Consider the following 25167-nt stretch of genomic DNA (forward strand, 5'->3'; position numbering starts at 1 on the left):
ATGTTATATACATCCCTGTATTCATGGTTTTAGCATAATAGTAGAAATCTACCATCCTTTTACTTTCCTAGTGATTTATATCTGTTTCTGTCTAGTGGTTTTTGCAGCACACCTATTTTACACTAGAATGATCACTGTTGAATAAATGTTTATTGAAAAACGTCCTTATCGTTTATTCTGTGTATCTCTCTGAGACGAAGTAAGCACGAGTGAGTGAGCGAAAAGTATTGCACTGTTTCCACGGTCTTGAGATATCAGGGTTGTCATGTCAATGAAGGTGAAACAGTACCCATAGCATACAGATAACTCTTATACATGAGTGCTGAAATGTGTTTTGCATCCACAAGAAAAATTCTGACAGCAGTACAGACTGCAGTAGTGAGAGAAAGAGCACTGGCTCAGGGTAAACAAATAATTGTCATGACTCGGTACCGGCCTTAGAGGCTGCTACAAAGGCAAGCGTTCCAAATGCTAAAGCCTTACATCCAAGATGGATACAATGGGCTAATTCTCTCAGTGCAACAGATGTAGAATACAGATATGACCAGTGGCGGCTTGTGAAGTTTGAGAATGGTGAGGTTGGGCTAGACCTGGGGTAGGGGTTCACTTTCGGGTGCACACCATTTTTTGGGAAGCTAGTCACCATTTCCTGCCCAAATGTTATTTAATTAAAATTAGATAAAAGGATGCAGCTTTTTGGAGCGTGTTTACTTTACACTATATTCTAGCATCATTTACAATTTGCACTAGTATGCCACACAGACTGTTCAAACCCTATATAATATACAGGCACAGTATCAAAATAATGGTACATTAATACTATGCACACATACTGTGCTCATGCACAGGTCAAGTGGAAATATACCGTATACAGTGTGGGTGTGGGTGTGTACGTGTGTGTGCCTGCGCACGCATGGACTAAATGAACCAATATTATTATGAGCACACATAGCATTGTCAAAATGTATACTCTAAAAAATCCTCTACATGCTAATACTGATCACAATATGCTGAACAAGTAGGGCATGTAAACACATATGCCCAAAACTTGTAGTATACACACTGAGTGCAGTTACGCATGCATGCCGGATGTTCAGAATTCCAAAAATGCAACAAGCTGACCTTAATAAAAACAAGTCTTTTTTATTTTAATATGCACACACACACACACACACCTTGCACCCACAAACTGGTGTGGGGTTCTGCCCATGCAGAAACCCTCACAGCACCGAACAAGGCGGTGGCAGGAGACTGAGGTACCCAAGCTGGTCTTGGAGAAGATAAAAGGAAAGTATTTTAAAAGTCAATTAAGAACATCAGCTATACAGATCAAAACTCTTTATAGAAGCCTCATGAATATCCAATCATCCAGTAGAAGTTTTCTTTTCAATCGGATAATACTTTAACCCCTTCGATGCTTGTGACAAGGTCAACTCGTCATGGGTGTTACCTGCGCTGTGCTTATGACGAGTTGACCTTGTCACATAACAAGGGATTTTAAAAATTGCAGCACGGGAATGTACTATAGCAAGGATGAGGTTAAGGTCGTAGTCAGAAAGATTGAAAAGATGGAACAAACTCTATTTCCCAAAAGCAAAATAAAATCCCAAACTTTGTCTCACCCAGGTACATGCAACCCAATACACATGTTACTTAGACACTGAAGGGCACAGCTTTGAGGCCCAGGCTTTCCAGCTATTCACACACACTGGCTGCAGTCTACAAGAAAAAAGATAAGTGACATTATAAAGCGTCCATTTAGAAAAATGGGTGTTGATGTCAAGTCTGCAGCAAAGACATCCAAGGACTGCATTTGCATTTAACAAATGGAGGTGAGCAACAGATAGAAATAAACACACTTTACTCGTTGCATTGCCCCATCAGAGAAAGACGAACATAATCTGATATCCGGCTGCTAGAAAGTGAGTGCAGCACAATTATTTTTCTTACCTAATATGGAAGTGGCTAAAGGTACTAGCAGGTTAAACTTTTGAGCGCCATCTCTATGTGGAAAATGTTTTCAATATATGTGCCGTACCTAGCCTCGCATTTTGACTCTTTGAGTGCAACAGTGCAATAAATTATTACGCTTTTTGAGGAGTCAAAAATGTTTATCCTAGTGATTCAAAGCGATGTATTCATCTCATTCGGCTCAACAGCCTGATATTCTTGTAGAGTTCAGAATAGGAACTCTTGAAGCATCTCTGCAAATCCCACAAAGAAAGTTAAATAAAAATAGCTGCTGTCTTCAAAAACCCTACAAACAGCATGAAGGAGGGAATAATTATGCAAGCAACGAAACAGGCATTCATTTTAGCAGGCCAGGCCTCCAATAATTAGTAGAACGAATTATATAGGCCAGTTCACATTTTTTGCACCTCACCTGGTGACATGGAGGGAAGCTTCAATATGGACGAGTCAGGGAAGCAGACTCTTGCATATAAACACACGCACCTCCAGTGCGGAAAGCTTTGTCCTTCATTTCACATCCCCATGAGTCTGTTTGTCTGGCAATACAGCTGAAGACATGCCAAAGCTCAAATGGCGTCTAACGTAGCGCGGGAAGCAAGACTCCTCGAGTCTGCGCAGTGTGTCTTCAAAACTGATGACAAACTGTGCAGACTCGATTTCTTGACTTCCTCCCTGCAGTCTGTACCACACCCTTTACCACCCTGTGACGAGTTGGAAAAGGGTGTGGTGACAATGCGCTCCAGACCCTGATTAGCATGGAGAACTAGCGCCACGGGGCTTAAGACTTAAATGCCCAGGGCTAACTTTACCCCCACGTCCTCAGGGGGTGGAGCCTGGTCATGGATGCAGTGTCTTTGCCGAGCTGATGACCTCACAGGCCTCAGGGCCATGAGGTTTTCAGCCCGGCAAATACTCCAGAGTTGGACCCGCCCAGGAGTGCATATTTAACGTCACTCTCTGCACAGCAATGAGTATGGTGAATGGGAGTGTACAGCAGCTCCAAGCAAGATGACTCAATGCGTTTTGTGTATAACGTTTTTTATTGAAAAAAAAAAGCAGTTTAGCATTGCTTTAGTTCAAAGCTTTCTTTTGACAGTGAATGTAAAGGGGACGGAGCCCTGACGCCCTCAAAGAGAAACTGCCGCTGGATATGACCCACGTCTGAAGACACAAGCATTTCTGCAATATGATCAAGAATATCCTCTCCCAAATGAAATAATGCCTCTAGATCAGTATGAATACATAATTTACACTGACGGATCTGCTCAGTCAGCCAATGGAAGTAAACAAGAATATAGCGCTGCCTGTGCGATTGTAAAATTGTGTCATGAGTGATGTCACTGACCATGTCATGAGTGATATAATATGTGACGTTATCAGCAGTGCATTGCGGGCGCACGAGTTATAGTTAGCTGAACTAACTATAACGGGGAAATTTCAAAGGTTTTGTATGAGTGAAATGTCCAGCTAACTATAGCATGTGTGAAACCTATGTTTTTTTTCAGTGAATATATATATATATATAATATCCTCCAGTGTCGTATAGTTCAGTACTCTGTAGTATCCTTAATACAGTAAGTGAATGGGGATTGGTCTTTGTCCTTCTAGTCTGTGTGGTTTCGGGGAGTGTACAGTCTGTGTTTCACTGTCTGTGTTGCTCTTTTGAGTGTGCACTAGATTTATGCCTTGTTACGCAATTGGCACTGGCTAAGGACATACGTTTGCTAGTGTATCCGTTGTTAGTACATGTCCAGTGCTGTCATATTATTACCTTTGCAGCAAGATGCCTACAATGAGTTGCATCCTTCGATGGATGCTTCTGCTCCAGGGTATATAGCGACTGGCTCTTCCTCTTTCGAGGCTGCACTTCCTGCACCAATGTCTTCTGATTGGACTGGCACTGCCCATACTGGCTCATTTGAACTTGCTATTCAGGCCTTTGTGATCGGTCATCTGTGGATACAGGTTTTTCCTGGACTCCAATGACAGTATGGACATGGTATAAGTTTCAGCGATACCGTCCTGCACTTCTGATGCCTCTTAGACTTTTTATATTTGGCTTTTTTGATTCTTACATTGGTTTTAATATTTTTTAATAGCATGTGCAAACTTTTTTAATTGCCAATGTTGTTATGTCTTTTAGTTCCAGCTCCAGTTATTAAAATATCTTATTATATATTTTAGGATTGTTTATATTGCTTTTAGTGCTATTATCTCAGCTTTGCAGTCTCCTTTCCAACCAAGGCTAGGATATAGTGAGACTTAAAGCCTAGTTTACAGTTTTGATTCAAGTTTTTAAATTGACATCTTTTTTCTGACAGTGACTCTTCACATCACATAGTTCTGTAGTAATATAAGCATGCACTGCTTACGCGTTTATTCTTGGTAGTCAGTGTTGCCCTGTAGTCTGCACATTCTGTTCAGGGACGAACAATAAGAACTCGATGAGCTTGTCAAAGTGTTTTCTGTGCTCATTAGGAGACATCCTGGTTTTGCTAGATGAACCAATGTGTCTGTTCTGCACCTCTATCACAGTGCAATATGAGGAGAATTTTTATATATAAACAACGCATGTGCTATACTCATTGAGAGGAGCACTTCCATGCCGGGATTATCTTGGAAGCGCAGATACTGAGATGCAGCCCTGTTGACTCTGACCTCCAATTCAATGATGTAATTTGAGATGTCACCAGTGATGTCATGAATTATGTCATAGAGCATGTCATGACGAGGGCGCAAGTCATAGCTAGCTCTGCTAAATATAACTGGTGAATCTCTGTGTTTTTTTTTAGTTCATAACTTTAATGTTGTGACTGAAATATTCACCAACATGCAACTCAACTTTATCTTTAGTTTTTCTTTAGAGAATTTCGAAAGTATTTTTTGTTTTAAATAATAAACTGATCCATTTTATCACACCTAACTATAACTTTACCTTAACTTTTGTTTTTGTGGGTGAATTGCTAGTTTTTTTTGGCATAAAGTTACATTTTATTATCATATGTAAAACCAACACCCCCACACCCTGCCGCATACAGAATTAGGCCAATGCTTGACAAGGTGTTGGCTGCAGGGCCTAAACATAAATAAGACCAAATACATGGCGGTAAATCACCCAGGTTCTTTAGGAAAGAGATCACAGTGGGGAGCACAAATTGAAGCATGTTTCCAATCTTAAGTATCTAGATGAAATATTAGTCTCTAGATTATCATGGGAGCCCCAAATAAGTCATACAAAGACGGTCCTTATGCAAGGTTTGAGGCCAATCTTGAATACATGTAAAAAGTCCATTACCAAGGCAATGACACTAGCCATGGAAGTTTATAGACACAAGGCCCGGGTAGCAGCATTATATGGGGCCGAATTATGGGGCACAATGTAAAACTGCTTATCATTACAGAAAATAAGTTAATGAAAGGGCTGCTAGGTCTCTTAGTGGGAGTGCCTTCAACACCTATGTACTACGATTTAAATAGCAAACAGATAGAACATGTGGCCCCACAGAGACTTATCCTCTACTGGGTTATACTCTGGACAACGGAGGAATTGGGTCATTATAGAGAAGGTCTTAGGAACATTTTTGAAGTAGATAAAACCAAATTTTCCCTTGGCTGAGACATGTCAAAATATGGCTTGTTAAATTTGGGTTACCTTTACATTGGAGTGAGCCACAAGTATTAATAAGTAGCTCCAGGAAACTTCTCAAGTTAATATACTAGGAGCATGTTGCAAATACCTACAATTGTAAATCAAATTTAGGTTGATCGATACTACAATACTTTCATATCAAGCCAAATTCTGCTTTTGAGGAATTCCTAGGTATAATTAATCTTATTTGGCAAAGATACTGTATATAAAATTCCGTTATTAAATTCTCCAAATTAGAACATATACTTTCAAATGGAAGATGGGTGATATGCTTGAGAGTTAAACTTATCCTTTATGCACTTTAGGTCAGCCAGAAAACATTGCGGACATTTTGTTCTTTTGCACAGCTTACAACAATAGGAGAAAATGGATTTGCCCACTTTGTAGGAATGTAGGCTTTAGGAGATTTGAGGAAGCACTGAAATGCGACACATTACCCTAGATAAGTTTTTTACACTTGCAGTTGGATTTATAGGCAAGAAGAGAGGCCTGAAATTGTAATAGATTAAAACTGTTTGCATACAGTTTTTTAACTAAGGTATACTCCTAGTTCAGATTGAATATTGTAATGTCCCTTTCAATTGGTTATTTTAAATATAAGTCTACTTGAACTGGAAAATAAGATTTGATAGGATCTTTTATATAGCAATATGATTGTTGTTATAGTAATTTCTTGAAATCAAAGAGCATCTAATACTCAAAGATTTCTCGTCGATATACAACAAGATTTCTTCAAAGCTCTATAATTCTGTACTTTTTAGCATTGTTAGGCATATGTGGGCTAAAAAAAGACGCAGTAATTTTTTTATTGTGACCTTTTTTTAGTTGATTCTTAATTAATTTATAACAGAGAATCATTGCACTGAACTTCTTTAAAACATGTTTGAAACTTGTATGGCCTATGGCCTTAATAAAATGTATACAACATAGGTTGGAGGGTAGTCATGTGGCCCACTCCTCAAGTCTTATTAAGCTCAGGGACCCCATCCCCCAGTTCCTTATTTTGCTAAAGGGAAGAAGTCTGCACGGTCTCCGAACCTGTTATGGCCCTGGGGACAACATCCTCCAGGGCCATATATATTTTAAAGGGAAGGGGGACCATATGACCCCCACTCCTCTAGCCTCTTAAGACCCTGTGGACCCCATCCACCAGGGTGCTTTTTTATTTTAAACGGGAAGGGGGTCCTGTGGTACCCCTCCCAACCCCCAGGGCCATATATATTTTAAAGGGAAGGGGTGCCGCATCACTCCTTTCCACAAGCCTTTTTAGACCATGAGTACCCCATTCTTTGGTCAATATTTTTAAAGGGGAAAGGAGTTGCAAGCCCCTCTCTCCAAACCATTATAGGGACCAGGAAGTCTAGTTCTGATGCTACTTCAGGACAGGAGCAATCTCTTAATATGTTTTAGTGCTGTCAGGAAAACAGATCAAAAGTCTGCTCCCAGCATTTTCAAAGCTCCAGCCCACTGGGAGCAGTGTTTGTTATTGCTCCTACATGGTGGAAGATTTAAAAATTCTCCTGCCGAGCTGAAGCAAATACAGGTTTCCCTACCCTCACCAGTGTGGGCAGGGAAACCACTGTGTTCCGGGGGTGAACTCCCTGGAACACAGCATGTAAGCCAGCCCTGGAAAATGGGGTCCCGAGGGCCATAGAAGGGTCAAAAGAGGGGGCTTTTAAAAAGACAATAGACCCCTAGGTATGGTGTCTCTGTGTCTTTAGAGGCTCTGGGAGGGGGGGCCATGCAGCCGATCCTTCATGTTTGAGAAATTGTGGCCTCCTGGTGGGCTTTCCAGAGCCTGTGATGGCTCAGGGAGGGGGGCCACATGGCGGCTCTATCCCTTTTTAGGTCGAGCATGGAAAACCTCTTGTATATTGTTTAGCATATACTTATATGTGTATGTACTTTGTGAGCCCTGGAGATCAGCCCTAGGACTTGTCTGCTTCCGCATAGGGACTTTTTTTCTGTTTAACTTCCTCTGTTTAACTGTCTTGATAGAAAACGACCAGTAGAGGTCAATAAAATTCCTGAATTGCTTTCTGCTTGTTCAACTGCCTCTATTTAACTGTCTTAATAGAAAACGAATAGTAGAGGTCAGTAAAATACCAGAATTGCTTTCTGCTGAAGGACTTTATTTTTTTAATTTTTCTGAGAACTGCCTCTATTTAACTTTCTTGATAGAAAACGACCAGCAGAGGTCAGTAAAATACCAGATTCACTTTAGCATTCTGTAGATTCCAGCCCATAGAAATTGTCTTCCACAAGGACCCATAGACAATAATATTTTTTCAAATCTTGCATTTTCAGTGATAAGTCCCTAATTTTATATCAAAAACAGACCTTTGGACTATACCATTTCCTGCTGAAAGGCAATATTTCTCTCCATGTGTTCCCATACCAGGCGTGTCACGCAGTTTGGGGCTTACTTTCCATCCATGTTAAAGAACAGTAGATGTTTCAGCACCCAGGCTAATGTGCTGCATAGCAAAATACATATAAGATCCCAAAGGCGAGACAGATTACATTGCAAATGCTTGTTATTTATTCCGGCTCCTGGGATGGGATTCCTGTGACCTGTAATGACTTGTGGAGGGGGACGACATGGACCTCCTCCCCTTAATAAAGAAAGTGGCCTAGGCTGCCATTTAATTTTGAATCCCATGGAGGTGACGGGGGATAGCGGCAGAAATTGCTGATTTTTTTTAAATGTAGCCCCTTGGTCCCCCAATAGGGCTTAGTTGTCCCTACCCTGCCTCCTTATAGTATATTCTATTAACATGTTCAGGACAGGGGAATAAGACCCCAAGTCCTGCAATTTTTTCTCATGGGGCTAGTAGCTAAGACTCTTGCAGACCCATCCATCCAGATATCTCCATTTATTTTAACCTTAGTTTCTCAAAAAATTTTGACTGGATTTTCACCAAATGACAAAAAGCAAAATCTGCGTACCAAAATCCAGCTTCCTGCCAAAGTTGGAGTAATTCCGTTTATCAGTTTTTGCTGTAGGCCTTCTTAAGGCAGTCTATGGAAAATGCATGGGGAGTTTATGTTCAGGACCTTCCTTTTTTCTCGGCCCCCACTTGACGGATCACCTCGAAACTTTCCATGCACAAACTAGTCAAAGAGAAGCACCTTTGGAAAGGTTTGTGGTGATTCATCAAACGGGGCCAAAGTAATTAGCAACACAAAAAATGATTTTTCCAGTGGCAACAAGTACTGAGTAATATGTATATAGACCCCCCTGGGGTTGGCATTATTTAAAGGTGACATCCTAATGCCCACCCAGGGCATCCACTATCCACAACTTTGGGGGGCCCAGTAGGATCCCCAGGGCCCCCGAAGCTCCAGCCAGCTCCCCGCATGATCCAGGAGCCAGCATTGTTTTAATAATATTAAAAAAATTCTTAAACTTTATGATATATGAATTGCACACAAACAATACACTAAGAAACATATTGTTAAAACATATTTATATTGATGCATAGAAAATGATTCAATATTCAGAGTACATTTTAATACAATAACCCAATTAATATTGGAAAGGGAAGACCACTCGGTCCCCCCGAATGTATGGATGGGTGCCCCGATCCCCCCGGGAAACCATTGTGGGCGGGGGGGCGTGGTTCGGCTGGTATGCCCAAAGCGGCATAGCCGGAGCACGCCCTTCCCACCCAGAAGGGGTTGTCCTAGACACCCGCCCGGAAGTCTGCGCACGGATGGGCGTACCCGAGGAGGGCCCCCGCCCCCCCCTACAGACGGATAAATAGAGCGGGAATCCAATGAAGCGTCCTCTTGTTCCAGTGCTTGGAAGGCTGCACCACTCGTTGCTCGTGAGCCCTCGACGGAACAAGCAGCAATTTTGAGAACTTGTAATCTTTGTTGTTTCTCTTTCAGTGCCAGCCTTACGGATCGAGTTGGACGGAGTAACCAAGATATGTCTGGCAAGAAAGCGGGAAAGAGCTCCGAGATGGAGAAGATGCTACGCACCCTTGTGAACCGAGTGGTGGCGATGGACCGAAGGATGGGTAAAGTGGATTCGATCGGTCTGGGCTTAGCAGAGGTTAAGAAGCAGATAGCAGCGCAGAACAACCTCTCGGGACGGCCTAAGAAAGTGATAGGACCGGCCTTGCCGGACGTCGCCCCAGAGGGTAAGGGGAAGCGTAATAAGAGGAGGGCGGGTTCCAGGGAGGGCCCAGCCCCAGAGGTGCCCCCAGCAAGCCCAGGCACAATCAACCCAGTCGCACCGGTGGATAGCCAGGTACCAGGTCCGGACGTGGGTTTACCAATCCCTGTGGTGATAACGCCAGTTGAGGATGATCAGATGCCCCCGGAACTGGCCCTTCAGTTAGCAGCAGTGTTACCTTGGCTAAAGAAGAAAGCAGGGGGGGCAGTGGCTGCAGGGGATCCGGCCGAGGAAGCCAGAATAATAATTGAGCAGTTACGGCAGTCAAGGGAGGCCGGGACGGCGAATGTTCCTTATATTCCCCAGCAGGTAGCAACGGGAGTCACAACGGCTGGCCAAGCAAAGACAGCGGACACGGCGGTTGAACCCGGTAAGAACCCATTGCCAATGGTTGGGGAGAGTTCAGTGCCTTCGAGGCGGGAAAGGTTGTCTCAGCACATCCCGGCGGCCACGAAGGAAATTATATGGGGGGACAAATATATTAATATGTTTTCACTGTTGACCGACCATCGTGAGATAGAGTATGCAAAGACCCAGGAAGATTTATGGCACCCCAGCGTATGGCGGGCCAAGATGGCGGAATTTAGGGTCGATGAGACCATGGCGAACTGGGTCAAGGCCTTTTCTATATTTACAGCAGTAATGGGGGAATGTAAACCTGAAGTGTTGCCCGAATTATCATGTTACCAGAACAGGATCATGGATTTTTATACAATGTACAGGGGGAATGAATGGAAGGGTTATGATGTTCACTTTCGAAAATCTAAAGAGTTTGACGAGGCTTTAACGTGGGATTGTCTCGACACGGTGTCATGGCACAAACAGCTCTTGCCTGGATCGGTGGGTACGTCGACGCCAGGCGGGAGCGGGTCTGGGACAGTCCAGCAAAGACCGGCACAGCCCTTTCGTGCAAGCGCCGGTGGGGAATCACAGCCCAAGACCGGCGGGAATGGGGGCAAGCGTGGGGCTTGTTGGGGTTTCAACAGAGGTAACTGTAACAGGCCCCAGGGAACATGTAGGGTGCGGGCTGTGGGAACTCCTCACACCCAGAAATTAGCTGTAGATCCAAGAGCGGTAGTTCAGGAGGAAAGGGGGATCCAAGCAGGATTGATGTGATGCCTGGGAAGCAATCATCTTCACCCATCGACATCTTGGCTTTGACTCCCTGGCTAAACAAATACCCCTGATCATGTATCAGCCGGGATTTTGAGGAATGGCTTCCTGTATGGCTTCAACATCCCGGCGGGGAATTTTCGGGGAGCCCCTTTTGTAAGAATCAATTATCTGTTCAACATAACCCGGCAGTGGCCGCCAGAAAGATTGCCAAAGAGGTCAGCTTGGGACGGGTAGCAGGGCCTTTTGCTTGCCCGCCAATGGCGGATTTTGTGTGTTCACCTCTAGGAGTGGTTCCGAAGAAGGACCCGGGGGAGTATAGACTCATTCACAATCTATCGGCCCGAGGGGGGTCTCGGTGAATGAAGCTATTGACCCTGAAGTATGTTCAGTTCGATACGCATCGTTCGACGATGCCGTCGAGCTACTGAATCGCCTGGGCCACGGTGCGTTGATGGCGAAATCAGACATCGAATTAGCATTCAGGTTGCTCCCGGTGCACCCTCGGGACCAGCGCTTGCTGGGATTCACGTTCCAAGGGAAGTATTACATGGATAAATGCATGCCCATGGGCTGCTCAATTTCATGTGCTTATTTTGAAATGTTCAGCTCCTTTTTGGAATGGGCGTTCACCGAGGCCACTGGGCATAGACAGGTGATGCACTATTTAGACGACTTCCTGTTCTTGGGTCCGGCAGGCACTACGGAATGTGCACAGACACTGCAGGACTTCTGCACACTCATGCAGGAGTTTGGGGTCCCATTGGCACCGGGTAAGACAGTGGGGCCATCTACTTCACTGGAGTTTCTGGGAATGGAGCTCGATTCTGTGGAGGGATGCTTCCGTCTGCCAATGGAGAAGGTGGCCAAGTTCAGGGCTTCCTTAATACAATGCCTTGGGAAGGAGATGGTGACCTTGCACCAGTTACAACAAACGGTGGGCCAGCTTAACTTCGCCTTAAAAGTAATACCGATGGCTCGCCCCTTCTCACGTTCCATTGCACAAGCTATGGTCGGCCTCAAGGAGGCACACCACCGCACAAGACTGTCGGCAGAGGTTTGCCAGGACATGCGCATTTGGTTGGCATTTCTGGCGGACTTCAACGGTCGGGTGGCGTGGAACAAACCCCCAGCATCGTCTGACGAACTGGGTTTGTGGACCGACTCAGCTGGGAGAGTGGGATTTGGCGCAATCTTTGGTAACCGATGGTCGGCGCAAGTATGGCCGACGTGGTGGCACTCCAGTGGCCTAACAGGTATCATTGGGTTCTTGGAGCTATTTCCCATTTGGGTGGCTCTGTTGGCATGGCCGGAAGACTTTAGGGACCGCTCAGTAGTGTTTTGGTCTGACAATATGACGGTGGTCGAGTGCATTAATCACCAGGCAGCACGCTGCAAGTGGATCTTGAGACTGTTGAAAGAAATTGTATTGCGATGCATGAGATTGAATGTACAGTTCAGGGCAAAACATGTGCCGGGTGTACTGAATAATGCAGCTGATGCACTCTCTCGTTCACACATGCAGGCTTTCAGGGGCTATCTACCCACAGCGGATCTAGTGGCGGCACCGTTCCCCGAAGCACTATGGCAGATCGGTGCCCCGGATTACATGACCTCGTGGCAGCCAGCTTAGCGCCCAGGACAAGGAAAGCCTATGAGGGAGCGTTTCGTTCATACTGCGCCTTTTTAGGGCCGGTAGGGAGACATAGCTGGGGGCAGGAGGAATCCTTCCTAGGGTTCTTAGTGGCGCTTCGTAAGGAAGGCCGATCAGCCGCAACTGCCAACAGACGTAGGGCGGCCATATCATTCATGGCACAGCTCCACGGCATACGGGACCCGACGGGTTCCTTCCTAGTCAGAAAGGCACTCCGCGGTTGGCAACGCCTGGAGGGTCGCAGACAAGATACAAGGCACCCGATTGGTTTAGAAAGATTGTCTTTGCTACTAGCAAAACTTGATGAGACATGCTCCTCCCCTTCTGAGGTAGTTCTGTTCCGAGCGGCTTTCGCATTAGCATTCCAGGGGGCCATGCGGGTAAGTGAACTCGTGGCAAGAAACAAGAAGGATGTGGAGGGAGGCCTATGCAGGGATCATGTCCAAATACGGGGTGATTCTATGTTAGTCTCGATAGCCAGGTCCAAAACAGACGAGGAAGCTTTTGGGAGTAGTGTTGTTTTGCAGCGCGCCCGAGGGAGCCCCAGTTGTCCCATAAGGTATTTAGAGGACTACCTGGCACAGAGGCCGGCAACATGGGGAGGGAGCCTGCTTAGACACAAGGACGGCACCCCGTTGACGAAATTTCAGTTTCAGAGGGTGCTGGCACTTACGATCGCTGCGGCGGGCTTGAACCCGTGCGATTTTGGGACCCACTCATTCAGAATAGGGGCCGCTACTGAGGCTACGGCTCGGGGTCTGGGTGCGGAAGAAGTTAAACAGCTGGGCCGTTGGTCCTCGAGCTGTTTCAAGAGGTATGTGCGACTGCACATGTTGTAAAAGACTGATGAAATGCACTCACGCTTGTTGTCTTTTGTTTGGATTACAGTTTCGCAAGCCTGTGACGCGGGCGGAATTGGGGATCGACCCAACACCAAAGGACCAACGGTCAAGGATCACCAGCTGGAGATCGAGTGGTATGGGTCGTGGGCCACTCATACGTGAGGCGCGCCGGGGACGTATTCATGGCAGGTGACGCGACTCATGCATCTGGGGAATACGGGTTCAGAGTAACCTTCCATGGGAAGGGAGGCCTCTGTTTTGACCAATTTCAAGCGTTTGTGGAGGGACTCTTAGGGCGGCAAAGGTCACCGCCATCTGTAATCATAGTGCACCTGGGGGGCAATGACTTGGTAAGACTGGGAAGACGGGTGTTAGTTGAACACATATTGTCAGCAGTCAGCTGGTTGGCTAGGAGGCTCCCGGGGTGCACAATTGCCTGGTCCCACATGATCCCCAGGAGAGTCTGGCGGGGGGGTTTCTCTGTAACGGTGTTGAACCACTCGGTAAAGAGGGTCAACAACAAAATTGGGAAATTGTTTCGCTCCGCGCATTTGCAAAGCATTCTCCATGGGTGTATTCGGGGTGATCACTGTTACTTGAATGATGGGGTTCACCTGTCCAGGGCGGGGAATGATTTACTCATAGGAGACTTCATAGCATGGCTGGTGGGATTGAGGAGGCATGGGGGGGCCGGATAGTCGGTCAACTATCCGGCCTGTGGCGGTAAGGTCATGATCGGTGAGCAGTGATTTCAAGGTCCCTAGGGGGGGCGCCACCCAGTACGGATGGGAGCGCCCGGGGGGAGGCGGCCATTGGCCCCTCCCACGAGGAGGCGGCACCCACTACGGATGGGTCGCCTAGGGGGAGACAGCCATAGGCCCCTCCCAGGGGGGAGACGGCTATATACCCCTCCTACGAATTTCCCGGGGGCCGGATATCCGCTCCGGCGGAAGAGAGTGTGGGGAAGGGGGGGGAGTCCACGCTGTCCTTCTTACGGATACCTCACACGGGAACTCGGACGACCTTTAAGATGGCGTCGAGTGAAAGGGGGCCCCCACGACAAGGGAAGTTACAGTTGGCAACGAGGGTAAAGTCCTCTGCGCATGCACCACTCACACCGTGAGGGCGGGACTTTGGTAGTAGGGATCTGACACCGGTTAAGACCTTGCCGTTGGCCCTTAATGCTAGGATGTACAATTTTATTTTAGAATGTTATGCATTTTCAGGATGCTAGACTCGGCTAGGAAACCTTTGTATTAGAGATCTGTTAAGGTTAGCCAAAGAACATGTCTTCATAAAAATGTAATGAAAGTAAAATTGTACATAATTCATGAAACGTTTTCATTTAAAGTTTTAAATTTTGTTTCATATTTTAATAAATACGGCGGGGGGTAACTCCCCCCCGCCTTCCAAAAGCTCAAACTTGTGTCTGTCTCCTCCCATGGGGAATTGGTGTTGGGAGGGGGTGGCGGGCATCCCGGCCCATATGGATACAATAATTAAAAATGTATGAAATAATATAAAAATATATATACTGTCCATCTATTCCCCTCCAAATCCAGCATCCCAACACTTAAAATCTTTGAATAAAATATGTTTCTTTAATTATATCACAAACCCGAAAACAAAACTTCAGTCAAAATTATTTTAAATAAATAACAATAAAATAATAAGTTATAACTTCAAGGGGTCGGTTACGATGCGTTTGGAAGGGCTCTGAATCTGATTCAGGTTTGCCCAATACGATTTGGAACCCTTGTTTCCAACTGAATCGTACACAGTTCCCAACAACCTATTACGATGCTCGGAAACCGTTCAGGCTGTCCGATTCAGTTCCAAAAGGCATTCAGACAGGTCAAGACTTTCGGAGCTAAATCGTACAGCTCTATGGACACAGATTCTGAGCGAGCGATTACAATGACGGATTCGGACAGCCATTCCGATTTGGTTTGCCTGAAGTGAAATGGCTGTCAGAATCTGTCTTTGGGGGCCTTTAGCATGCCCCCCCTTCACTTGGGTATTTTGGAATTTTGGCCTGTGGATTACCTAGGGAACCCCTTTTCTAACCATGCACAGTGTCGCAGGCACCATGGGGTGCTCTCCACAGGGTGCACCATTTTCTCATTTTTCCACAGCAGCATGTGTTCTTGTTCGGAACACAGGCTCCCATTGAATTCAATGAGCGTCCAACTGAATAGTATCCGGAAGCATCTGGATGCATTGTAATCGGTCGGTCGTACTCGCAGTACCCAATTCGTTCAGAAACGATTCCGAAACCGATTCTGTCAGTAGGGTTTCCTAATGAGATCATAATCGGTCTCTAAACCAAATACAAATTACAAAAACATCAATAACAGATATTATATTCAACAATATTACATAACATGAAGTCAAATACTTCTATCTTTTTAACACCTTGGCTGCTTGAGATATTTGCCTGCTGTGCTGGACCATAATAGAAATGGGTGTGGTCATGACGAGCTCAGCTCGTCATGAGCACATGAGCACCGTGCCTCATGATGAGCTGAGCTCTACATGAGCACCGAAAGGGTTAATAAAGGTACCCAAAAAATAGTCTTACCTGTATTATCACTTCTCATAAGATTATTTTCATAAAATGTTTTGGGGAAATAAGTGTACCACGATATTTTCACAAATATATAAGGTGGAGCACCCCTGCAAGTAACTTTTGATATACAATTGATAAGTATAATATGTTATAGCCCCAAGAGTCTCCTTCTGCATCTGTCATTATTTAAAAGTATTAGGACTTAATTTTTTGTCTATCAACTTTTCTGTTACTCCCAAAGGTCTCATGCAAAGATTGCCGTGCACTCCCCTTTTTTCTTTCTATACTCCTTTCTTGACAACATTTTTTCAGACTCTAAACAGTATGTGTGCGTCCTGGAATACGTGATCTGCCCCTTTCACGTCAAAAGTTCCAACATCAAAAATGGAGCGGTACTGCACTCCAATCCAGGTGAACAGCTTTCGTAATTATCTCACGTTCCTTCTTGATAACTTTTTTCACTTTGAACAATAATTGCTCCATGTAATCCAGAATTTTACTTCATTGTATTTTATATTCATAGTTCTTTTCACACGTGATTTGCTTATATTTTAACAACTTCTCATGACGTGGATATGCCCATCCAGGCCTTTTTCCGTGCACGCAAAAAACATAAAATATCCTCGGTTGCAAGTTCTTGAATTAACCCGAAGCATTTCAGACTTTTAAAAGTCCTTCCTCAGGGGTACACTACAAGGTAAAAGAACGTTGCTATTAAAATCTGACTTCAAATCACTGTTGTTAACACTATACATTTACATTACAACATCACCATGCTGTGTACTAAATTACCCTGTAGACAGCGCTTTCCCTCTAAAGCCGGAGCTAGGTGCTCCCGTACTTAAACCTGAAGAGGCCTTTAACCAACCTCTTTATCCCATGATTTAAAACCTTCCTTACCATTATGTGACACCCCAAGTGTTCGGCCCTCATTGACACCTCCCTCCTCCTTCACACTACCTCCTATCCATTCCCCATGTTACATCCACTACAACACGTACCTTCATAACTCCAATTCACGTTCTTACTTTCACTAACATTTCCCTCGCTCTGGCGGCGTTTAACAACACGCCATGTTTGTCTGTTGCGTTGACACCTGGGAAACTGACCCACCTTTTAAACGTAACCTATCACAACCTGGCAGTTAACACTGTTGGTATCACTCCTTCCTACATTTCCCATGATTCACCTTTTCATAATTCTCTCAACCTCCGTGTTTATCCTATTATGTGTCACTTATATGATTAACCATCTCCCAGGTAAAACAGTACTATACCCCGCCCTCCCTCTCGATGTTTTCTCTTACGCCGTAACTTAGATGTAAAATTTCACTTCATGATATTTGTGCATTATATAACTCAACATGTATGATATTTAAAAGTTGATGCAAATAAAGAATGTATCAAAAATTAAATCATGTCAATGAACTGGTTGAAGCCAAATGTCCAGTCGCAAATTACTTGTACTCCTTGGATATGTATCTCACATGTGTGCTCGTGTCCAGTTAATGGTATGTTATCCGTTGTTTTTCTCTGTGGGTGCTACTTGCAAGTAGGGCAGTTGAATCAAATTACTCATGCAAAAATTGCCCACTGTTTTTCCAAGAGTGGCTGGTACAGGTAAGAGTGGTGGGGTGGGGGGGAAAGAGAATCAATAAATCTACCTGATGCAGTGAGCGCAAGGTAAGTGGTTTTATTTATTTATTTTCCCTATTCTGTCATATGTAGACTTCCCCCTGCCATGCCCCGCCTCACCGCTCTTACCTGTACCAGCCATGCCTGTGAATTTCATCCACTGTGCAACTCTAAAGAAAGAGCCTTATTTACTGTAAAGCAGACAGTAAATTCAAACAGGTTAGCGGAGAACTATGCAGACTTTGCCAAATTTAAAGATGTCTGACTCTCCTCTGGACATCTCTATACACTGAAAGGAACCACTGTCATGGCAGTTCCTATCAATGTAGTACATTTTTCAAGGACGACTCCATCAAACGTGACATTTGGCCATCAAACTTTTCCATGATGTTTTATTTTTCAAAAGCAAACTTGCAGAGCGGGTGTTTGTTTTTGAGGGAAAAAAATGAATGAGCCCATATCTGTTTTTTCCAGCGGAGTGAGTTTCCTTTTTTCTGTTTTTGCTGTCCCTCACTGGCAGCATATACATGACAGTAGTAGACAACACAAAAACAAAGCCATCTGAACATCAACTCTAGATATGATAGGTGGTCAGAGAAAGTTTTACACTGACAGAGTAAATTTTACCCCATCCGTGTAAAATGTATTTTCTACCGAACTTTAAATCAGGTGGGGGAACCTTGTGTTTGGCGGATAGGGCACTCCATTGTGGTTGCAATGGAGAGCCTGTCCACCGAACTGTAAATCTGCCCTAGAGGCCCACCCACTTCAAATCAATACTGACCCTGCTCCTCATGGCAACAGTTGATTCCCAACCTTGGTCACCTTTTTTAGTTGTGCGATTTCACTGTCTTAGCTACTTCACTGGTAATGGCGCAAAATATGGACCACACAGTAAATATTAGAATTAATAAAAAATATTGGGGTACATATTTGATTGCGTGATTCGAAAAGGGAACAATTATAATTTTGGATTTTCTTGGGTTTCAGACAAATCACGTGGTCCATCTACTCGTGGTCCATCTACAAGAGAGCAGTGTGGACTGATTAATGCCCGGCTACCATCTTGGCAGACGTTGCTCTGTAAATCCCGTCTGCCCTATGTATGTAAGAAATATTTGAATCATACAATAAATGAACCATTTGGTAAGTGTATTTTTATATTTATTTTGGGTGTCTCAGTCCGGGTTTTCATTCTAATGTGCCAAGTTAATAAATATTCTTACCATGTAAAGGAAGAGGGCTTTTTCAAAGGTTTCATTTAGTGAACACTAATCAAAAATGTATAGTGGCAGTTTTCTTATGACCCTTTCATACAAGCAGAAAGAGAGCAAACAGTTTGTTAAAAAAACATATATGCTTTTCTTTTTAAATCGTGTCCACAGAATACATTTCGGCAAATACAATCCTGCACTATAGCTTAGCTTCAGGGTTGAAGTAAATAAACCAGATATGTGAAATATTCTATCTGCTCAATATTGACATGAACTCTCATCACGCAGGCCACCACTAATGAAGTTAACTGGAACACACTTGTTTTTTTAATATAAAGCTGCGTTCCATGTAAATACTTTATGATATGGACTCGCATATTGATGTCGAACTAGAAAATGTCTTGTATATCATTTGATTTATTGTTTTTAGAGTTAGCAAATTGCTTTGCAAAATGGCTGATTTCATGGAATAGCTTGGAGAATAACATTTATCAGAAAATGTAGACAGTGGCGGCTTCTCTGCTATAGCGGAGGAGGGTTTCCCCACTGCTTTTAAGCAGTGCAACATAAAGTAAACATAAAATGATAATAACTTCATGTTATTATCATTTTCAGTTTTTGTGCTGCTTTGCAGGTGGCCAGGGCTGCTCAGCTCTCGTAGCAGGGCAGAGGAGGAGTGGTTTGCCCATTCCTAAGTGCACATGTCTGTTTGGCCAGCCCTCTCGGGCCACCTAAAAAAGCCATGTGTACTTTCCCTGTTCTCCATGCAGGCAGCATTACAGCCTGCATGGAGAACATGCCCAGGCCCCCATTCCCAGACTAAGCGTCAAACCAGGACGATCAGTCCAATCACAATGCTGTATTTCAGCATTGTGATTGGTCACGGGAGCCTGGGGGCTTACCAATCACAATGTTGCATTGTAGTGGTGTGATTGGTCAAGGGACCCTGGCTGTGCGTCCTGTTCCTCGAGTCAAGACAAGGCAAGCAGGAGCAGAAACGCTGGACCAGGCACAAGGTAAGTGTTTTTTAGAAATATTGCACACAACATACACACACCCCGCACCAACCACAGTGGAGCATTGCTAGCTGTCACTGATGTAGAGATAGTTGAACGCAGATATGTGATGTAAGCAAAAGGATGATGGATACTTCATGTTAGATTATTCAAGTTACTTTATTAAGATAAGTTGTTAAGATAGAAATGATAACCCCATCAGGAGCAGCTGTCCTGCTGCTCAGCCCTAACCCAACTGACATTCACAAACCTCTAACATTCCATTCATCCAACATTCCACATAAGACACATTCTAGCTGAGCAGCAGGAAGACTCAAGATACAACATATCTCCCTTCGTTAGGGGAACAACTGCATTGTGCATTAAAATGGATGGAATTTAAAATAGAACACTCAAGTACATTTAGTCAATAAATTTAAAACAATGCATACAATAAATTCAACTCATCTCGCGCACTACAGTCTGAAGAGAGCATCACATTACTTCCTAATATAAACAACAATCCTACATTCTACGTCCATATGCCACAAATCATACCAGTTGGCCAGACCAGTATAACAAGAAAGACACACAGGAACAAAGTCTAACACCATAAATATAAGGAAACAACGTTCACACCACAGACCAAGAACGAGCACTTACATAACTCATTCATGCGTCGGGAAACACTCATTCACAGGATGACATTCACAAACCTCTAACATTCCATTCATCCAACATTCCACATAAGACACATTCTAGCTGAGCAGCAGGAAGACTCAAGATACAACAATATGTCCTGGAAAAAAATCTGTAACCATGGATCTCAGGGCCTGATTTCATAGACATTTTTTCTTTGTTAGGTATGTACGAGTTTTAAGCATGAAAGATACAGAACAATAAAATGAAAACCAGGAATGAAAAATATAAACAGAATAAAAGTAATACATACAAAACTATATGACTGATAACAAATATCCAGGGTATTGCGAAGTCAGAATTCAAAACTAAGTAGCTCAAATAAGACACAGTCAATACAATAGTACAACGACTGAGTAGAAAATAAGCCATGAATCCAAATTCCAATTAAAACCATTCCGTTTTGCAAATGTAAGCTTTAAAAAGAAATACAATGTATCAAAAATAAAGAATTATAATTCGGAAAAATTCATTATATATATATATATATATATATATATATATATATATATATATATATATATATATATATATATATATAACCTACTGGCGGTCGCCAGTAGGTAGTTATAGTTAGGATTTTTTTCAATGTTAAATCTGAAAATTCTATTTGGAATAACTTTGGCGCCGGTTGACGAATCTGCCTGAAAATTTCCTCAAAATGGCCTCGCGGCGTTCCGGTCCTTCCCTGAAAGTTTGGGGGGGATTCGTCAAGCTGGGGCCGAGATAAAAGGGGGGTCCCAAAACGTGTTTTCCCCATGTTAATTTCCATAGGGCGGTCGATTTCACTTTTAGCCCGAACGGCTGAATGGATTTCCACCAAACTTGGCAAAATTGTAGGGACTGGTAGCCCGATGTGCCTTTGCTATGTCTCAAGATATGTGCTCCAGTGGATTTTGAGTAATTAAGGTTCAAAAAAATATATATATCTATAGCAGCGCTCCGGTAAGCGCACCGGTACGCGCACCGGGCGCGCCACGCGACTTGCGCGCAGAAAGCTGATTGGCTCTGGGGTGTCTGTAAACATTCTAAACAGTCCGGAGCGGCCGCCATCTTGTGTCTCGGTAAGATCGAGACACAAGAGGTGGCCAAAACAAAGGGGGAAATGACCATAAGGGGGCAGAGTAGACCCCCCCTTGACCCCCTAGGTTTGATGTGGGGGCCATAAAAGGGCCCCACGGGGCAAAAAAAAAATTTTTTTTTTTTGATTTTCGCGGGGGGGGGGGAGCGCCCGGTACGCGCACCGGGGAGCGTACCGGGGAGCGTACCATGGGGAAAAAGAATGACAGTTTTAAAAGTAGCTGATTAGAAAAAAAAATGTTTCGTTGTTGTTTTTTTTATACATACACATACATATATATAAATGCATATGCACATATATATATGCATATATGTCTATATGTGTGCGTGTAGAGAGAGGTAGAGAGGTAGAGGTGTAGAGGTAGAGAGGTAGAGAGGTAGCGGTAGAGAGGTAGAGATTAGTAGAGAGAGAAGAGAGAGGTAGAGAGGTAGAGAGTAGAGAGTGAGTAATAGAGAGTAGAGAGTGAGTAGTAGAGAGTAGTAGAGAGCAGTAGAGAGTAGCAGAGTGAGTAGTAGAGAGTAGTAGAGTGAATAGTAGAGTGAGTAGTAGAGAGTAGTAGAGAGTGAGTAGTAGAGAGTGAGTAGTAGAGAGTAGTAGAGAGTAAGTAGTAGAGTGAGTAGTAGAGAGCAGTAGAGAGTGAGTAGTAGAGAGTAGGAGAGAGTAAGTAGTAGAGAGTAGTGGAGAATATTTCAAAGTTTGGCACAGCACCACTTTCACAATGAGTCCAATCAAATCATATCACTTAGAGTACTTATTGAAGCGCTGAATCTTGGTGTATATTCAAATGCTTTTATTTTCCTAAAGTTTATGTACCACAGCCAGCCGAAACGTTTCGTTCTGTACAACAGAACTTCTTCAGGGCGTTCTTATTTCCTTCAAGTTATGTCGGTATCCCGTTGTCATATAACTAGATATTTCTTCCAAATGTTAGACGAGACATAAGTATATTCTTATTAAAAGTGACTAGGTATCAATTTTACCCACACAATTCGGGCAGACTTGAGTAATTTATAGCATCCTCAAAGTCAGTCTTTCAAAAATTCCAAAGTATAGGACATGATAATCCAAATCCAAATGTTTCTCAAGAAAAGTCATTTACAATCGTTCGGAATATCGGTGTTTGGGCAGATATGATCCAGGGACCCCCAGTATGCAAGGGGAATTAGTCCCCCCTCTGCAAAGGCGCCAGTGGCCTGCATTGCAGAGAGGTGTAACAAGGGTGTGGCCTCATTACACTTCTCTGCAATGCAGCTCCCTCGCGCATACTGGAGGCTCCTGGTGGACTAGTTGACCCCAGGGACCCCCAGTATGCAAGGGGAATTAGTTCCCCCTCTGCAAACGCGGCAGTGGGCTGCGTTGCAGAGAGGTGTAACAAGGGGCATAGTCTCATTACACCTCTGCAATGCAGCCCCAGGCGCATACTGGAGGTTCCAGGTGGGCTAATTGGCCCCCAGGGGCCCCCAGTATGCAAGGGGAATTAGTTTCCCCTCTTCAAACATGCACGGGGGTTGCGTTGCAGAGAGGTGTAAAAAGGGTTGTGGCTTCATTACACCTCTCTGCAATGCAGTCCCCTGGCGCATACTGGAGATTCCTGGTGGGCTTTCAGGTCTTATATAGTTAGGAATTAGCATTAAAAAAAACTTTGAAATTCACTGAAAAAAACACAGGTTTCACACCAGTTATAGTTAGGAATTAGCATTTAAAAAACCTTTGAAATTCACTGAAAAAACCATAGGTTTCACACCAGTTATAGTTAGGAATTAGCATTTAAAAAACCTATTAAATTCACTGACAAAACCAGTTATAGTTAGCTGGAAATTTTACTGACATAAAACCATTGAAATTCCCACGTTATAGTTAGTTGGACTCACTATAACTTGCGCGCCTGCAATGCACTGCTGATGACGTCACATATTACATCACTCATGACATGGTCAGTGACATCACTCATGACATCACTGATGACACCATCCAGTGAATGTGTGTCTTTCTGAAAAATAAATTTGTTTTATATATGTATTTGTAAAGGTCGATGGAAGAATAAATGTTTAAATAGGTGTGTAAATGGATGTTTTTTTTAAAAAAAATTGGTTGGTTAACTGGCTTATTAAGTGTATCTTAGTGAATACATATATTAGCGAGTATTGTTTAAATATTTAAATGTTTGTATCAGTGTTTCTCTTTGTGTATAAGTGGCTGCAGGGGTTGGTGACTGACTCACTGTATGTGTTTTGAAGACAGCATATGTGCAGGACTGTATAGGTGGACAAGTGTGTATATGTGTGTGTTAGTGAGTGAATGACTGTCTCACTAGTGTCTTCATTAGTAACTACATATGTTTTAATCTAGTATATGTGAGTATTGATGTATATAAGTGAGTATAGTATATATAGTGAGAGATTGTAGGAGTTCCTGTTTAAATAAGTATGTGTTTCTATAAGTGATTGTTTAAGAGAGTAAGTATGTGTAAGTTTCCTTAGAAGTAAGGTGGTAGTGTGTGTATAAATGTATATGCAAATAAATGGATGTTCAATAGTTTATGTGCATGTGTGAGTATGTGTGTGAGTAACTTTTGGATGACTGCTGATGTGTAACAGGATGTATAGGTGTATCACTACATATGATGAGTGAGTATATATATGAGTGACTATATAGAACTGTTGGTGAATGAGTGGATGAGTATATAGATGGTGGAATTACTGAATTGGTTGTTGTTACTGGTTTGGGTATCTCCATTTTTTTGAAAATGTTTGTTTCTATTTTTGAATATGTGTTTCAAGCGTTACATTACACTGAAATTAGGTCTGTCACTCTGTCACAAGGATGGTGTCACCAGTGATGTCATGAGTGATGTCACTGACCATGTCATGAGTGATGTAATATGTGACGTCATCAGCAGTGCATTGCAGGCGCGCAAGTTATAGTGAGTCCAACTAACTATAACGTGGGAATTTCAATGGTTTTATGTCAGTAAAATTTCCAGCTAACTATAACTGGTTTTGTCAGTGAATTTAATAGGTTTTTTAAATGCTAATTCCTAACTATAACTGGTGTGAAACCTATGGTTTTTTCAGTGAATATATATATATATATATATATATATATACGCTCCAAAACCACCAGCCAGTTGCACTCACGAGCGGGTGCTATCCACGCGGGGTGTACCCGCTTCACAATATAAGCTCCCAAACTTCTTTCGAAACACGGCAATAAAATCCGCCTGGAAAGAAGAAAGCACTCTCACAAGGGGGAGGTTTCCAACGATAGTTTATTGAAACCTTCAGGCACAAGCAAGACGCGTTTCGGCACTTAGCCTTTATCCATTGCCAATGAGCTTATATATATATATATATATATATATATATATATATATATATTACCTACTGGCGGTCGCCAGTAGGTAGTTATAGTTAGGATTTTTTTCAATGCAAAATCTCAAAATTCTATTGTGAATAACTTTGGCGTCGGTTGACGAATTTGCCTGAAAATTTCCTCAAATTTGCCTCGTCAAGCTCCAGTCCTTCCCTGAAAGTTTGGGGGGGATTCGTGAAGTGGGGGCCGAG

General features: G+C 43.4%; 1 protein-coding gene across 1 annotated transcript in view; it reads left to right on the forward strand.

The window, feature by feature from the left end:
• The window catches only part of PLA2R1 (phospholipase A2 receptor 1), a 1083903-nt gene that overhangs the window by 182221 nt on the left and 876515 nt on the right, over positions 1-25167 (forward strand). Inside the window, exon 3 of the mRNA XM_086956636.1 lies at positions 18606-18761. Within this exon, the coding sequence (XP_086812762.1) occupies positions 18606-18761 (156 nt within the window). The remainder of the gene's footprint in view (positions 1-18605; positions 18762-25167) is intronic.

This window comes from Lissotriton vulgaris, chromosome 2_1 (assembly GCF_964263255.1).
Source record: "Lissotriton vulgaris chromosome 2_1, aLisVul1.2, whole genome shotgun sequence".
NCBI classification, from domain to species: Eukaryota; Metazoa; Chordata; class Amphibia; order Caudata; family Salamandridae; genus Lissotriton; species Lissotriton vulgaris.